This window comes from Somniosus microcephalus, chromosome 8 (assembly GCF_052327205.1).
Source record: "Somniosus microcephalus isolate GS21.2 chromosome 8, FLI_Smic_1.0, whole genome shotgun sequence".
Classification (NCBI taxonomy): domain Eukaryota; kingdom Metazoa; phylum Chordata; class Chondrichthyes; order Squaliformes; family Somniosidae; genus Somniosus; species Somniosus microcephalus.
Window position 1 is genome coordinate 16,775,369 of NC_140994.1, and position 18,409 is coordinate 16,793,777.

The following is an 18,409-nucleotide window of genomic DNA, read 5'->3' on the forward strand; positions in this document are numbered from 1 at the left end:
AATATACACTTCTACGACTTCACCGCAATTACCCAAAAGAGGAAATCTCTCCGTCTTGCTAGTGAATTAAAGTGGTAAACACCAGCGAAATGGCTGCTTCATACCAGTGCAAGGATTGCTCGGAGATATTCCGGGGCAGATTCTCCTCTTCAACCCCATTTTATATTCCATATATTCTCCCTTACTTTTTTCCAAACACAGGTGGTGTCTTGCACTGTGAACCTTGACTTAACTTCACCATCAAAAAGGGGTAAGCAAGTGTTAAAGTAGTTGGCTCCGATAATAAAAATTGATAAACCTACAGTGAGAAATAACTACCATGTGCGACTAAAAATATGTGGCTACTTTATCTGAATGGCCAACAGGAGTTGGGGAAAATTGGCAAACATTGTACCTGGCAGCCAAAGTCATTCTGTTTTCTCTGACCAACATTTGCAGAATGAATTACCGATTCCAAACAGATTGTACGGATGGGAAAATAACTATCATCTGCACAATGTCGTCCTTTGTGCACATGAAGATGTGTTGGACTTTCATGCTTGACAGCATGTGACCGCCCTCTATTCAGTTCTCTCTCACACCAGGCCAAATTCTCTTCTCATTCAGATGCTCTTAATTGTACTGGAAGAGGGGGCAAGAACAAAGACTGCATCGGGGCTAACAACCAGTGTTGTTTAATGGGAAAGGATATTCTGTGGGGAAGCATGAAGGAAAAGTGCATCTACCTTATAAAAAGCTTGGTACGGTTTACATTAAAAGTTATCCTGTATGTCAGAACAACAACTTGTATTTATATAGCACCTTTAACGTAATAAAACGTCCCAAGGCGCTGCACAGGAGTTTTATAAGACAAAAAAATTTGACACCGAGCCACATAAGGATAAATTAGGGCAGGTGATGAAAAGCTTGGTCAGAGAGGTAGGTTTTAAGGAGCGTCTTAAAGGAGGAAAGAGAGGTAGCGAGGTGGAGAGGTTTAGGCAGGGAATTCCAGAGCTTAGGGCCCAGGCAACAGAAGGCACAGCCACCGAAGGTTGAGTGATTATAATCAGGGATGCTCAAGAGGGAGGAATTAGAGGAGCGCAGATATCGCGGGGGGGAGCTGTAGGGCTGGAGGAGATTACAGAGATAGGGAGGGGCGAGGCCATGGAGGGATTTGAAAACAAGAATGAGAATTTTGAAATCGAGGTGTTGCTTAACCGGGAGCCAGTGTAGGTCAGCGAGCACAGGGGTGGTGGGCGAACGGGACTTGGTGCGGGTTAGGACACAGGCAGCCGAGTTTTGGATGACCTCAAGTTTACGTAGGGTAGAATGTGGGAGGCCGGCCAGGAATGAGTTGGAATAGTCAAGTCTAGAAGTAACAAAGGCATGGATGAGGGTTTCAGCAACGGATGAGCTGAGGCGGGGCGGAGACGGGCGATGTTACAGAGGTGGAAGTAGACTTATTATAAGGAAGTGCCACTTATTAAGATCATTTCACACATTCAGCTGACTGCCATCGAGCCCCCACAAAGATTGACTGAATTACAATGCAGTGGTCAGTTGGTATAGTTACTTAAATATGCTGGCTGCTTTGCACCAGCTTCCAGAAATATGAAAAGGTCCTAAAAGGACTTTCCCCAACCGCGCCCCACCCCACCCCACCCCCGAGAGGTCAGGTTCCCACAACGGTTAGTGAGCTTGCAATATGAAATCTTTAAAGGCTTAAAAAAAATTCTGAATATTGTAGGCTCTCGTCAACGGCAGAGTAAATGCACTACACGAGGTGGAACTGAGCTGTACAAATCAGGAAGTTCCCCACATCTACCCAATTACCTGGTCTCTTTTTTTTAAATTCATTTATGGGATGTGGGCGTCGCTGGCAATGCCAGCATTTATTGTGCCCATCCCTAATTGTCCTCGAGAAGGTGGTGGTGAGCCGCCTTCTTGAACTGCTGCAGTCCGTGTGGTGAAGGTGCTCCCACAGTGCTGTTAGGGAGGGAGTTCCAGGATTTTGACCCAGCGACAATGAAGGATCGACGATATACTTCCAAGTCAGGATGGTGTGTGATTTGGAGGGGAACTTGGAGGTGGTGGTGTTCCCATGCACCTGCTGCCCTTGTCCTTCTAGGTGGAAGAGGTCGCGGGTTTGGGAGGTGCTGCTGAAGAAGCCTTGGCGAGTTGCTGCAGTGCATCTTGTAGATGGTACACACTGCAGCCACGGTACGCCAGTTGTGGAGGGAGTGAATGCTTAAGGTGGTGGATGGGGTGCCAATCAAGCGGGCTGCTTTGTCCTGGATGGTGTCGAGCTTCTTGAGTGTTGTTGGAGCTGCACTCATCCAGGTAAGTGGAGAGTATTCCATCACACTCCTTACTTGTGCCTTAAAGATGGTAGAAATGCTTTGGGGAGTCAGGAGGTGAGACACTCGCCGCAGAATACCCAGCCTCTGACCTGTTGTGAATCTTTGGAATTCTCTACCCCAGGGGGCTGTGAATGCTGGATCAGTGAGTATATTCAAGGCTGAGATCGATAGATTTTTAGACTGCAGAGGAATCAAGCGATATGGGGATCGGGCGGGAAAGTGGAGTTGAGGTTGAAGATCAGCCATGATCTTATTGGATGGCGGAGCAGGCTCGAGGGGCCGAGTGGCGGAGCAGGCTCGAGGGGCCGTGTGGCGGAGCAGGCTCGAGGGGCCGTGTGGCGGAGCAGGCTCGAGGGGCCGAGCGGCGGAGCAGGCTCGAGGGGCCGAGCGGCAGAGCAGGCTCGAGGGGCCGAGCGGCAGAGCAGGCTCGAGGGGCCGAGTGGCCTACTCCTGCTCCTAATTCGTATGTTCTTATCTTCCATTATTTTGTCACCTCCAGAATCTGCTCCCCCATTGCTCTCCTGGCCAGTGTCCCAACTTTCAACCCCTGTAAACTTCAACTCATCCAAAATGTCTGCCTATTGCCTATCCTGCATCCAGCACCCGCCCCACCTCCCCGTCCCAATCCTTCACCACTGTCTTTGCTGACCTACATTGGCTTCCAGTACCCCAAATACCTCGTGTTATAAATCTCATCATTCATCAAGAAACTACTCGTGAAATAACGCTGGACGGCCAGCTGGTGGCGCCGTCCAAGGAGTATAAATACTCGGGCGTGGGCCCAGCTGTCCAGGGACATTTTGTAAGACAAGGAACTAGTGAAGTACAACTAGACCTCCATGTTTTGAAACAAGTTGATTAAAGCCTTGCTTTATGCTCAAACCAAGTGCGTAGTGAGTTTTATTACATCACCTCGTATCCAAAATTCTCATCCTTGTGTTTAAATCCCTCTATCTCATGTATTTTCCTTACATCTGTGTGAAATGTCCTGGGCCGCTTTTCCACATTGACGGCACTACATAAATGTAAGCTGGTGTCATCTTGGGACAAGGGTAGCTGGAGCTCAGGCTCCAGCCTTGTTGGAACAATCGGTTAGCGCGCGGTACTTATATAGCAGGCTCGAGGGGTCAAATGGCCCACTCCTGCTCCTATTTCTTATGTTCTTAGCTGTCCTGGGATATATGCATTTGCAGAGCCCTCAACCAATGTTAGAAATTTAAATAAGGGGGAGGGGGGGAACAAAAAAAACCCTGCTCTCCAAACATTGAGATAAGCTAGTTTTTTTTTTAAAAAGGGCCTAGTGGTTTCAAACTACTACGACTAAGTGCGTCTCCCTACACTTCACTCTGAAGTCAGGTTAGGACTGGAGTCCAGATGTAACTCTGAACGTTTAGCGTTGGTGCCAAGTAGAAATTGCTTCACATCAACACTAAACTTGCAGAGTAAATGCACCCAAAGGTGCCAAAGCAAAAACTAGAAAAGTCACCTCATGCCTCATGTGCAAATAAGATTCAATACCTCACCGGCCTACCCTAGTTAAATATTTTCCCATAAATTTAAAAGAAACACTATATTCCCCCATCAAAACTTTTGTACTCATGGGAATATTAATGGCCTTACACGTGTAAGCAATATTGAACTTCAAAAGTCTACTAGTCCATTTTGTCATCTTTGACCACTTCCAACAACTGGACACCATGCAAAATGTAACATTGATCACTCGTGTATTAATAAAAGACACAGACAGGCTTGTACACCAAGCAACAGCTACCAGAAAGACACAGAATCACACCCCTGCATGTTATTTTCCCTGGAACATTTTTTTTAAAAACAAGAAGTAACATGTCACTGCACTTTGACAAGTGGCAAATAATTGTCGTAAAAGTCAATGACTTGCAGGAATTATTTGCCAATCGTAGAACAGAATATTAGTTCTGCAATGGTGATTGAATCAGTAATTGTTTTAAAGCTGTAATTAGGAAACACAGCTGCAAATGGAAAACAGTGTTATTATATAAGTGGGCTTATATTCGCTGGAGTTTAGAAGAATGAGAGGGGAGTCCAAAGATGTGCGAGTTAGGGTGATTGGCTATGATAAATTGACCCTTAGTGTTAGGGGGATTAAATACGTGGGGTTACAGGGGATAGGGTGGGATATGTGTTGGTGTAGGGGTTACGGGGATCGGGTGGGATATGTGTCGGTGCAGGCTCGATGGGCCGAAATGGCCTCTATCTGCACTGTGGGGTTTCTGTGATTTCTGTGATCTCATTGAAATTTATAAAATTCTGACAGGACTAAACAGACTAGATGCAGGAAGGATGTTCCCGATGGCGGGGGAGTCCAGAACCAGGGGTCACAGTCTAAGGATAAGGGTAAGCCATTTAGGACTGAGATGAGGAGGAATTTCTTCACCCAGAGAGTGGTAAACCTGTGGAATTCTCTACCACACAAGGCAGTAGAGGCCAACTTATTAAATATATTCAAGAAGGAGTTGGATATATTTCTTAAGGCTAAAGATATCAAGGGGTATGAGGAGAAAGCAGGGACCGGGTACTGAATTTGGATGGACAGCCATGATTTCATTGAATGGCCGACTCCTGCTCCTATCTTCTATGTTTCTATGTTTTGACACGAGTACAAAAAAAACCAGCGTGGAGTGACAGCTGCTGGAGCAGTGCGGGGATATAAGTCACTGCAGGAAAATGAGACCAGTCTCAAAATGCAAGCGTTTAGAAAAAAAATAAGACAATTACAACAGAGTCACTAACATACCTGGCCGGCTACAATCTCTCGATTTGTTACAGCGCGAACCAGGCGGCAACAAAAAAGTAGCAACTTGAGTGCTATTCCCTCCTAGTGAAACGATTCCGTCCAATCAGCGCCGCCCGCTGTCACCGCCCCTCACCGTCATCAGGCACTTTGGGCCGCACTTGCGCTCAACCTCACCGAAAACGTGCGTTGAAGGCGGGGCTGCTGAGTGACGTCGACGCTTTATGCAGCGCACGCGCAGTTTAAGTCCGGACGCCGGTCACGTCATCGAAGCTCCCGCGCGCGTCGAAAGGGGAGGGGTGGTCTGAGGTTACGCGTTGGCTGCGCGGTGACGTCGAAGTAACGTGCATCGAAGGCGAGGGGGCGGGGTTTATGTGTGGGGAGTCGGTCTGCGGTCACGTGTCCTCGCGTCGGCTGCGCGGTGACGTCGACGTCCATGGTGGGCGTCGGCTGCGCGCTGACGTCGCCGCCGCCCATAGTTACCCGGCGCCGTGAGGAGGAGGAGAAGAAGATGGTGAGTGAGGGGAAAGAATGGGGCTCATCCTCTCCTACCCAGGGCTGGGGGGCCGACCACCCGTTGGGTCGAATATCAATAATGAGCGCGGCTGCCATTCGCTGCTCGAGTGGGAGTTTGCTGCCCCTGCTTTCCCACCCGCCCCATCCCAGCCTCTGTTGTCAGGCGAGCGGTTGCTGTGACGCCATGGCTGAGAGGCCTCGGATTAGCCGTGGATTTCCACGGAGGGCCCCGGCAGGGAGAGGGATCCCTGCATAATCCCCCCCCCCCCGGCAATTGTACATGCACTCGTCCCTTCATTTACTCGTCTTCCTGTCGTTGCAGAATAAATGGAGGGTTTGCACTGCCTGCGAGGGAAGCAGACTCAATCGTGCCTGACCAAAGGGAATTGGATAAGTACCGGAGAGGAAAGGGCGGGCGGAGTGGCTGAAGTGCTCTTGCAGAGAGTCGGCACGGGCTCGACCGGCCGAATGGCCTCCTCCTGTGCTGTAATCATTCTATGATTGTGACAAAACAACAGCTTGTATTTATATAGTTCCTTTTTAAAGTAGTAAAATGTCCCAAGGCGCTCCACAGGAGCGTTGTAAGACAACAAATTGACCCAGAGCCACATAAGAAATTAGGGCAGATGGCCAAAAGCTTGGTCAAAGAGGTAGTTTTTAAGGAACGCCTTAATGGAGGAAAGACAGGCGGAGAGGTTTCGGCAGGGAATTCCAGAGCTTAGGGCCCAGGCAACAGAAGGCACGGCCACCAAAGATTGAGCGATTTATAATCAGGGATGCTCATTAGAGGAGTGCAGATATCTCTGGGGTGGAGGGTGTGGTGGGGCTGGAGGAGATTACAGAGATAGGGAGGGGGGGTGAGGCCATGGAGGGATTTGAAAACAAGGATGAGAATTTCGAAATCGAGGCGCTGCTTAACCAGGAGCCAATGTAGGCCAGCGAGCACAGGGGTAATGGGCGAACGGGACTTGGTGTGAGTTAGGACACTGGAAGCCGAGTTTTGGATGAGTTCAAGTTTACGTAGGGTGGAATGTGGGAGGCCAGCCAGGAGTGTGTTGGAATAGTCAAGTCTAGAGGTAACAAAGGCATGGATGAGGGTTTCAGTAGCAGATGAGCTGAGGTAGCGGCGGAGACTGGCAATGTTACGGAGGTGGAAATAGGCGGTCTTAGTTATGGTGTGGATATGTGGTTGGAATCTCATTTCAGGGTCACATGACACCAAGGTTGCGAACAGTCTGGTTCAGCCTCAGACAATTGCTAGGGAGAGGGATGGAGTCGGTGGCTGGGGAACGGAGTTTGTGGCGGGGACGGAAGACAATGGCTTCGGGCTTCCCAGTATTTAATTGGGAAAACATTCCTGCTCATCCAGTACTGGATGTCTGACAATTTAGAGACCATGGAAGGGTCGAGAGAAGTGGTGGTGAGGTAGAGCTGGGTGTCGTCAGCGTACATTCAGAATAGAAATAAACTGATTCATGATTCATCAAAGGACAGAGGTTTGGTAATAAGGCAGGAGTGTAAAAATAGTCTGTGTGTCTTGTACAAGTAAGCTTAATTGGCTGAAGCCTTTCCTTGTAGCTGCCACCTGAGATTTAGCCTACATATCTACTCCTGCCAAGGGCCTGTCGCACTGATTTTAGCATATCATTGCCAAATTGTCGCATCTGATTAGATCTTTGTTCCTACGTTATCTTTTTTCCAGTTATAACCATCAAGCTTCCCTTTAGGTTTATGCAATTTATTGACCTGGCCCCACTGTTTGTTTGATTAATTAATTAAGGAAATTAGGTGTTCCTCTCTTTTTTGCTAATTATTGTAACTGCTCTGTTTGCTGGAGTTCATACTAATTAGATTTCATCATTTGCTGGAAGAGGGAGATGGAGTGTATGGTGAAAGGGGTTCTACTGTAGTGCAGCATTGAGCCCTATAGGTGCTGCAGTATTTACATCTTTTAATTTTTTTCTTATAAAAAGTAGCTTAAAAAAATGTCCACTTCTTTGCCAGTGGTCACTCTTAAAACTTCTACTAGATGTGGTTCTGCAGCAAGTAAAGTATGATGTCTTATATTACAGGGGTAGGAATTGCCTGTGGTGTTGCTCATGGTAAATTGGATGATTTGCTGTTTTACAGTATTACATGGTGTATAATGCACAATATATTATTCTGCGGCTAAGGTGGAACTGTGTTTAAGTTGCTCTATCCTTTTAGAGCCAAAAGTTCTATTTGCTATAAATGTGTACACAGTCTGAAGTCACTCTTGGTTTGATTGTTGTTTGGACAGGGAGCTTTTCAGATTGAAATGTGATTCAGTCTAAGTTTCACCTCGTGAGCACCCAACATTTTAAGATTGTTTTGCATCTAAGAAAATGTGATGTTTGGCGTCTGACCTTTGCATTCACTGATGTACAGTTGTTACTATATCAAAATTATGAATATATATCCGAGGGCAGGAAACTTTTCTATGGTAAAATAGCACAGCTGATAAAATGTTTATTGGTCGGTCTTGTAGCTCGTCTGAAAAATGGAAATGTCATTCTTCACCAAGATGAGCACAGCATTCATCCAGCAACAAGAAGGTAACAGGTGGCCTGGTAGATCCAGCACAGAATCTGATCACCAGATGTAGGATTGAACCTTGCATTTCTCTGGTGCCCATTAAGGACTGCCTGTGCACTAGTGAAGCGTTTGTCGTCTCCATTACTGTAAACCATAGAGGACCTTTCAGACACAGCATATCTGTGTTCAAATAAACAAACGTGTCTGTTTAAAATTGGTTCTGTAGGGTACTTGTATTGCAGTATGATTTATATTTGTAAAATATATATATTTTCAGAATGTGGGCAAGGTTGCATTTATTGCCCATCCTAGTTCCCCTGAGAAGGGGGTGGGGGGGGGGGCCTTCACATTGAAGTGTTGCAGTTATTGTGATGGTGCTCCCACAATGGTGTTGAGTAGGGAATTCCAGGATTGTGATCCAGCAATGGTAAATGATTGGCAATGCATATCCAAGCGATGGTGTTCCCACAACGTTGAAAAGAGTGACTTGCATTTATATAGCGCCTTTCACGACCACCGGACGTCTCGAAGCACTTTACAGCCAAGGAAATACTTTTGGAGGGTAGCCGCTGTTGTAATGTGGGAAACACGGCAGCCAATTTGCGCACAGCAAGCTCTCTCAAACGGCAATGGGATAATGACCAGATCATCTGCTTTGTTATGTTGATTCAGGGATAAATATTGGCCAGGACACCAGGGATAATTCCCCTGCTCTTCTTCGAAATAGTGCCATGGGATCTTTCACATCCACCTGAGAGAGCATAAGAAATAGGAGCAGGAGTAGGCCATTCGGCCCTTCAAATCTGCTCCGCCATTCAATGAGATCATGGCTGATCTTCTGCCTCAACTCCATTCACCGGCCCTATCGCCATATCCCTTGATGCCCTTACTAGTCAGAAATCTATCGACTTCGGTTTTGAATATACCCAATGACTGAGCCTCCACAGCCCTTTAGGGTTGAGAATTCCAAAGATTCACCACCCTCTGTGCGAAGAAATTTCTTCTCATCTCAGCCCTGAATAGCCTACCCTTTATCCTGAGGCTGTGGCCCCTGGTTCTAGACTCCCCAGCCAAGGGAAACATTCTCCTAGCATTCACCCTATCAAGCCCTGTAATAATTTTGTATGCTTCAATGAGATCCCCTCTCATTCTTCTGAATTCAAGAGAATACAGGCCTAGTTTACTCAATCTCATCTCATATGACAGTCCTGCCATCCCAGGAATCAATCTCGTGAACCTTCGCTGCACTCTCTCTATGGCAAGTATATCCTTTCTTCGGTAAGGAGAACAAAATTGTACACACTACTCCAGGTGTGGTCTCACCAAGGCCCTATATAATTGGAGTAAGACTTCTTTACTCCTGTACTCAAATCCTCTTGTAAAGAAGGCCAGCATACCATTTGCCGCCTTAATGGCTTGCTGCACATTCACTTTCAGTGACTCATGTACAAGGACACCCAGGTACCTTTGAGCATCTGCATTCCCCAATCTTTCACCATTTAGGAAATACTCTGCCTTTCTGTTTTTTCTACCAAGTGGATAACTTCACATTTATCCACATTATATTCCATCTGCCATGTTCTCACCCACTCACTGAGCCTGTCGAGATCCCCTTGAAGCCTCTTCACATCCTCTTCCCAACTGACACTGCCACCTAGCTTTGTATCATCAGCAAAATTGGAAATGTAACATTTAGTCCCCTCATCCAAATCATTGATATAGATTGTGAAGAGCTGGGGCCCAAGCACCGATCCTTGCGGTACCCCACTAGTCACAGCCTGCCATCCTGAAAAAGCAGACGGGGCCTCGGTTTCATGTGTCATCCGAAAGACGGCACCTCCGACAGTGCAGCACTCCCTCAGCACTGCACTGGAGCGTCAGCCTAGGTTTATGTGCTCAAGTTCCTGGAGTGGGACTTGAACCCACAACCTTGCGACACTTGTTGACCCGGTTGACAACACCATCGTCCTCCAACGCCTCTCCTCTGTCGTCTAGCTGGGTGGGACTGCCCTCGCCTGGATCCATTCTTATCTATCCAGTCGTAGTCCGAGAATCACCTGCAACGGCTTCTCTTCCCATTCCCACACTGTTACCTCGAGTCCCCCAAGGGTTTATCCTTGGCCCCCTCCTATTTCTCATCTACATGCTGCCCCTCGGCGACATCATCCAAAAACACGTCAGGTTCCACATGTACGCTGATGAGACCCAGCTCTACCTCACCACCAGCTCTTTCGACCCCTCCGTTGTTTCTAAATTGTCAGACTGCTTGTCCGACATCCAGTACTGGATGAGCAGAAATTTCCTCCAACTAAAATATTGGGAAGTCCGAAGCCATTGTCTTCGGACTCCACCACAAACTCTGTTCCCTAGCCACCGACTCCATCCCTCTCGCTAGCCACTGTCTCAGGTTGAACCAGACTGTTCACAACCTTGGTATCATATTACCTCTGGACTTGATTATTCCAACTCACTCCTGGTCGGCCTTCCATCTTTCACCCACCATAAACTTAAGCCCATCCAAAACTCAGCTGCCCGTGTCCTAACTCGCACCAAGTCCTGTTCACCCATCAACCCTGTGCTCGCTACCCTACATTGGCTCCCGGAGCAATGACTTGATTTTAAAATTCTTATCCTTGTTTTCAAATCCCTCCATGGCCTCGCCCCTCCCTATCTCTGTAATCTCCTTCAGCCTCACAACACCGCCCCCCCCCCCCCCCCCCCCCGGAGATCTCTGCACTCTTCCAGTTCTGGCCTCTTCCACATCCCTGATTTTTAACTGTTAATGGTCGTGTCTTCAACTGCCAAGACACTAAGCTCTGGAACTCCCTCCCTAAACCCCTCCACACCTCTCTCTCTCTCTCTCTCTCTCTCTCATCTCCTTTAAGGCGCTCCTTAAAACCTACCTCTTTGACCAAGCTTTTGGTCATTTGTCCTAATTTCTCCTCATGTGGCTCGGTGTCAAATTTTGTTTGATAACACTCCTGTGAAGCACCTTGGGATGTTTTTACTATGTTAAAGGTGCTATATAAAGGCAAGTTGTTGTCCTTGGTGGCAGAGGTTCCAGGGATGGAAGGTACTGTTGACGTAACCTGGGTGAGTTGCTGCAGTGCATCCTGTAGCTTATACATACTGCAGCCACAGTGCGTTGATGGTCGGAGGGTGTAGAGTGCAGTGGCAGAGGTAGATCAAGCAAAATGCTCTGTCCTAGGTGGTGTTTCTTGAGTGTTGTTCAGAAGCATGGTAAATATTCCATCACATTCCTGACTTGAGGCTTAAGGGGTCAGGAGGTTGTTTTATTCATTCCAGGGATGTGGGCGTCACTGGCAAGGCCAGCATTTATTGCCCATCCCTAATCGCTCTCGAGAAGCTGGTGAGGCGCCGCCTTATACAACTGAGTGGTTTGCTAGGCCATTTCAGAGGGAAGTTTAGAGTGAACCACGTTGCTGTGGGCCTAGAGTCACATATAGGCCAGACCGGGTAAGGGCAGCAGATTTCCTTCCCTAAAGGACACGAGTGAATCAGATGGGTTTTTACGACAATCCGGTAGTTTCATGGTCACCATTACTGTTACTGGCTTTTTATTTCAGATTTATTTAATTAACTGAATTTAAATTCTCCAGCTGCCTGATTTGTGGATAGGATATACCTGGGCTATGTTCCACATTGTCGGGTAGATGCCAGTGTCCTAGCTGTACTGGGGCAGCTTGACTAGGGGAGGGGCTACCTCTGGTGCACAGGTCTTTAGCACTACAGCTTGGATGATTTTGGGGCCCATAGCCATTCTTGCGTCCAGTACACTCAGCAGTTTCTTGATGTCAAGTGGTGGGAACCTCTGATGGAGGCTGAGGAAGATTGCCAACTTGGCATCTTTTGACTGAAGGCGCTTGCAAATTCTTCAGCCTTGTCTCTTGTACTTGCGTGCTGTTCTCCACCATGGTTGAGGATGGGAATCTTTAGGAGTCTTATCCTTCTGTTAGTTGCCTGTTTGTCCACCACCATTCTTGGCTAGGTGTTGTAGGGCTATAGAGCTTTGCTGTGATCCATTGGTTGTGCAAGAGCTTAGCTCTCTATTGTCTGTTGCTTTTGATGTTGAGCATGCAGGTAACCCTGTGTAGTAGCTTCACTAGGTTCGCACTTTGTTTTAAGATACACCTGGTGCTGCTCCTGGCAAACCCCTCTACACTCTGCATTGAATCAAGGTTGGTCTCCTGGCTGGATGGTGATCAAGAACGGAGAGATGTGCCAGCCATGAGTTTACAGATTGTGGTGATGTACAGTTCTGCTACTGGCCCAGAACACCTCATGGATACTCTGGGCTACTAGATCTATCCTTGGTTAGACCCGCTTCAGCACAGTGGTAGTGCCCCACCACAGAATGGAGATGTCCTTACGGTGGAGACTAGACTTTGTCTTCACAAAGACTGTGTGATGGTCACTTCTACTTCTATTGTGGGCAGACATGTATGCGACAAATAGGTTGGTGAGAATAAGGTCTTTTTGATCCCCTCTCCACCTGACTGGTAGCTATATCCTTGCGACTCGTCCAGCTCAGTTTGTGATGGTGCTGCTGAGCCACTCTTGGTGGATATTGAAGTCCCCCACCCAGATTACATTCAGTGCTCATGTTTCCCTCAGAGCTTCCTCCAAAGTGATGTACAACATGTGTTGTGCAGTACTGCAGATCCTGCTCACTTAAGTAGGTTCCCACTTTTTAATACTCGTCTGCATTAGACTTGCTAAGATTTACAGCATTGGAATTTACAATCTGCCTATAGAAGGATTTCTGTTTAATATAGTGGAAATCTTAATGTATAACCATTAAAATGTCAATTTCCGTCTTTAATGCATTTAAAATCCCCATTTACTTTACCTAACGTAGTCTCTGGGAATATTGATGATTTTGTCATATGTATTTAAGTGAACATATACTCAAGCTAGCAATTATTTTAAGTAATAAGGTTCTAATGTTTGAACAGTGTAGCCACGAGTACAGTGAATGAAACTAGATTTACAGCTGTAAGAACATATTGCAGTATTTGGCTTGGCAATTAATGTTGCACGTGTTGGAATGATTAGGCACAAATGAATGAAACTTGATGTTTAGAGCAAGGGAGTGACATTAATGTTTAATCTATTATGTCCACATATTTTAACCATGGGTTGGTTGGCTGCAGAGAATCACAGTTTGTTTATATAAATTGCTTAAAAACAAAAATCAATTTGTTTAGGGGGCAAAATGTAACCGTGACAAATGATGCAAAGCTGTGGACATATTCTGAAGGATTTGGAGATGGTGGGCAGCTAGTGGCAAATGCAGTTTAGTCCAGGTAAATGTCAAGTGATGACATTTGGCAAAAGAAAAGGAGGCATGGAAGATGTACTCAATGGGAACAGACTGGATGTATTGGAGCAGGCGAGTGCTTTCAAGGATATTGGTGTACATGTCACTGATTCCATCAGTCCAGTGCTCACAGGTGGTACTGAACAGGAACAAAATGTCGGAATGAAAGCACAGGGTACAATGAATAAATCAAAGGGGGTGATTTTCAAATTGCATGTGGCCATAGTGTGACCACATCTGGAGTATTGTCTGGTTGTGGTCTGTCCTCTGCTTCAAAAGTGATACAATTGGATAACACTCTTCAAAGGGCTACAGTTCATGGAATCATAGAATGGTTACAGCATGGAAGAAGGCCATTTGGCTCGTCGAGCCCGTGCCGAGACTCTGCAAGAGCACTTCGGCTAGTCTCACTCCCCCGCCCTTTCCCTGTAGCCCTGCAAATTCTTTTCCTTCAGATACTTATCCAACTCACTTTTGAAAGATAAGATTGCGTCTGCCTCCACCACCCTTTCAGGAAGTGCATTCCAGATCCTCAACACTTGCTGTGGTAAAGTTTTTCCTTACGTCGCCTTTGGTTCTTTTGCCAGTCACCTTAAATCTGTGTCCTCTGGTTCTCGACCCTTCTGCCAATAGGAACAGTTTCTCTCTATCTACTCTGCCCAGACCCCTCATGATTTTGAGCACCTCCATCAAATCTCAATCTTCTCTGTTCCAAGGAGAGCAACCCCAGCTTCTCCTGTCTATCCACGTAACTGAAGTCCCTCATTCCTGGAACCATTCTCGTAAATCTTTTCTGTACCTTCTCTAAGGCCTTCACATCCTTCCTAAAGTGTGGTGCCCAGAATTGGACACAGTACTCCAGTTGGTGCCGAACCAGTGTTTTATACAGGTTCATAATTTCCACATTTTTGTACTCTATACCTCTATTTATGAAGCCCAGGATCCCGTAAGCCTTTTTAACTGCTTTCACAACCTGCCCTGCCACCTTCAACGATTTGTGCACATATACCCCCAGGTCTCTCTGTTCATGCACCCCCTTTAGGATTGTACTCTACCAAAATGTATCACTTCACACTTTTCTGCGTTAAATTTCATCTGCCAGATGTCCGCCCATTTCACCAGCCTGTCTGTCTTCCTGAAGCCTATCACAAGCTTCACTGTTCATATACTTCCAAGTTTTGTGTCATCTGCAAATTTTGAAATTGTGCCCTGTACACCCACGTCCAAGTCATTAATATATATCAAGAAAAGCGGTGGTCCTACAACCGACCCCTGGGGAACACCACTGTATACCTTCCTCCAGTCCGAAAAACAACCGTTCACCACTACTCTCTGTTTCCTGTCACTTAGCCAATTTCGTATCCATGCTGCCACTGTCCCTTTTATTCCATGGGCTTCAACTTTGCTGGCAAGCCTATTATGTGGCACTTTGTCGAACACCTTTTGGAAGTCCATGTACACTACGCCAACCGTATTGCCCTCATCAACCCTCTCTGTTACCTCATCAAAAAACTCAATCAAGTTGGTTAAAAACTATTTGTCTTTAACAAATCCATGCTGGCTTTCCTTAATTATTCTACACCTATCCAAGTGACTATTAATGTTGTCCCTGATTACTGTTAATATCAGAACTTAGAGGATTTAGCTATGAAGGTGTGCCCTGACCACCACCACCTCTCGAGAAGAAATGACAGAGGGAAGAGTTGATAGAAAATTAAGATTTTGAAAGGATTCAATAAGTTTAAATCAAATTACTCTGCTGTATTTAGAATTCCATAATCCCGGAGCGAAGCTGAAGAAAACTAAATGGGCTGAAATCTCTTTAGCAAAACATAGGGAACAAACTGTCCGCTGAACAGAAAATTTCCAAGTGTTTCAAAGATAAATGAACAAACTCCTAACATATAAAGAGATTTATAGTAATATTTTATAAATGATATCTCATAGAAAAGAAATGGAAAAACTGGATAGACAGGCTAGATAGACAGACAACCTTCTACCTGAAATGCATAACCGAGTGATGGGATATGGGTCTGGGCCTGATTGGTGGGTATTGGATCCTGATTTCAGTTATGCTGTTCTGGGCAGTGGAGGTGAGGCACTTCCTCACCACAAGAGGCGAGAAAGTCCTTGCACTTGATTGTTGAAACCAAGTGCATGCAATGGTTGTCGGTTACCTTTGGTTGTTAAGTGGTTACCATGACACCATGTGTTTGGAGAAATTAATCTTGAATGATTCATGGGCCACGCTTACTGTGCGGAGTAAAACACAGTTTATGCAAGGATACAGATAATGTGAGTTGGGGAGTGGTGCCACACAGGTATAATTTGAATTTTTCCAATCATTTGTTTCCCTGTGAAAATTGAAAGGTAGGTCATGATGTAAATTCCTGGGAAAATGGATGGATAAAGTAGCTATTCCAAAGAATGGGAAAATACAGTACTCTTCCCATGCAGGTTTGAATTGATTTAATGCATAAAATGGGTTGTGACCAGCCGCTATATTCTTTAAACTGAGAAGCCAAGTACTGTAAAAAGTGCAAGGCCCCGTAGTTCAGGACGCCAGCAAATTCAAAATGTGCAAAACAGATTAAATCAATCAGAAAACAGCGAGTAGGTAATGCCGAGCCCTGGCTTTAAAAGCTTGAAGAATTTAGGTGGCAGGAAAGACTAGGGGCGATGAGGAGTTCCACAGTTTTTGGGAAAGAATGAGTTGGAGTAGGAGACTCTGCAGTGAGTCTTGGTTTTAACACAAGTGAGGAGGAAAAGCAAGTAGGGCAGCATATCTGCAGTTTAGCAGTTGTTGGTGTATTTCCATATCATGGCGGAGGGTGTATGTTTATGGGTGTACACGCTGTTGTAGAGTGGAACAATTACTCTATCCACTACTAATTGGTAAATGTGGTACTGTACAGTAACTGTAAAAGCAAAAATCCTGTTTGTAGTCTACACAACATCAATATATAGCTCACTAGTGGAAAAGCTGAAAGAACTCATCAATACCTATGTACAGCTAAGGATGACTACTTCTATTTATTCTTAGGGCTTGCTGTCAATCCTGCGCAAATTGAAGAGTGCCCCTGATCAGGAGGTTAGAATTCTCCTTCTGGGTTTGGACAATGCAGGGAAAACAACATTACTCAAACAGCTGGCTTCAGAAGACATCAGTCACATCACACCGACACAGGTAATGTTTGCATTCAGTGACGACTTCAAATTTCAAGGCTTTTTCTAAATTTAAAAAAAAAAAAAAAAAAATCAGCGAAACTGGATGTTGCAGTGGGTTAGACATTGACTTTTCATCTGAGACCTGGGTTAAAATTCAGCCCAAACTGATGAGAAGAAAATCCTGCCCCTCTGCTGGGTGGAAGGGTCCTACATGTAATCAGTTTTGGCCGCCTCAGTCTAGTTCTCCGAGGTGTGGGCCTACAGCAAAAAATTGCTCATAAATCAGTCGTAAATTGACAATCTCACTCGGGAGGCCACTGGATAGCAGGTTTGGGGAAAGTGATAATTGGGTCTTCACGGGAATGCCTAAATACTCTGAAAGTATATGGATATTATTGAGGTAGAATATAGGGAGCTTTACTTGGGATCCAACCATAATATATCCGACCTGGGAATGCATGATACTGACAAGAGTGTCTGAAGCAGAAAATATTCCTTTCCCAGCAATCGCATCCTTCAGCTTGATGAGTGTGGTAAACCACTGTTTGTATTCCTGTTTGTCCTGTTTGTATTCCACTGTGTACATGCCTGGACATGCCTCGGCTGACTCCTCCCACAGGTCCTAGTATAAAGGTGACTGCTCCCCAGCCCTTGGTATCCTGGACCGGTCGACCACTCGAGGCAGACCTCCATTCTGTTGTTAATAAAAGCCTTTAGTTACTCTTCTAACTCTCAGTCTTTTATGAGTAATTGATAGCGCATCAATTTTATTAACAACATTTTTATAATGGAGAAGATCCTCACACCAGCATGCCTGGACTTAGATCATCGGGAGGCGGACTCATCCACCAAGTTTACTCACTGGCTTAAGTGTTTCGAAAAATTCCTGACCGCCTCCGAAGCAATCAAATCGGACGAGGACAAACTGGATGTCCTGACCTCCAAAGTGAACCACCGAGTGTACTCGGTCATCCAAGACGCGACCTCGTACGCGGATGCTATCAAGCTCCTCAAGGACCAGTACACGCGCCCAGTGAACGAAGTGTACGCCAGGCACCTCCTGGGGAGTCGTAAACAACAACCTGGGGAATCGACCGTGGAATACCTTCAGGCACTGTCTGTGCTTGGCCGGGCCTGTGGTTGTAAGGATGTAAAGGCCGCCGTGTACACAGAGGAACTTATCCGGGACGCTTTTGTAGCGGGCCACAGATCCAATTACACCCGACAGCGACTGTTGGAGCAGAGTAACCTCGACCTCAACAAGGCCTCTGAACTCGCACTATCGTTGGATGCAGCCTACCAGGGCATGGATGCCTACTCCTCTGCACCGTGGACGCCGCGGGGAATGACAGCCTGGGACACGGTAGGACCGCCTCATAGCGCCGTGCCACCCCAGCCACACCCCAACAACGGCCCAACTACCGCAGCAGTGTCCCAAGGCCAGACAGCAGTGCCCCAAGGCCAGAAATGCTACTTCTGTGGCCAGGCAAAACACCCCAGAGCGCGCTGCCCGGCGAAAAACGCGATCTGCTCGGGCTGCGGGAAGAAGGGACACTACGCTAGCGTCTGCAGGGCCAAAGCCACCCCGAACCCCAGCAGCGCCGCGTGTGGGCCATGCGGGCCGCCATCTTGGACCTCCCCGGCCGTGTGCGAATCACCGGTACAGCAGCCATTTTGGACGCCTCCAGCCACATGGGGATCATGGACGCCGCCATCTTG

At 46.6% G+C, this 18,409-nt stretch overlaps 2 protein-coding genes across 3 annotated transcripts in view; one reads left to right on the plus strand and one right to left on the minus strand.

Moving 5' to 3' along the window:
- Positions 1–5,252, minus strand: part of sfxn2 (sideroflexin 2) — a 115,834-nt gene extending 110,582 nt beyond the window's left edge. Inside the window, exon 1 of the mRNA XM_085994293.1 lies at positions 5,113–5,252. The gene's annotated coding sequence lies outside the window, so the exon portion shown is untranslated. The remainder of the gene's footprint in view (positions 1–5,112) is intronic.
- A 261-nt stretch (positions 5,253–5,513) lies between these two features.
- The window catches only part of arl3b (ADP ribosylation factor like GTPase 3b), a 31,866-nt gene continuing 18,970 nt past the window's right edge, over positions 5,514–18,409 (plus strand). Inside the window, exons 1-2 of one of the 2 annotated variants that reach the window (XM_085994294.1) lie at positions 5,514–5,623; positions 16,566–16,709. In XM_085994294.1, the coding sequence (XP_085850420.1) occupies positions 5,546–5,623; positions 16,566–16,709 (222 nt within the window). In that variant the 5' untranslated portion in view covers positions 5,514–5,545. Of the gene's footprint in view, positions 5,624–13,477; positions 13,595–16,565; positions 16,710–18,409 lie in introns of those variants that run through there. The other variant, XM_085994295.1, reaches the window with a different exon arrangement.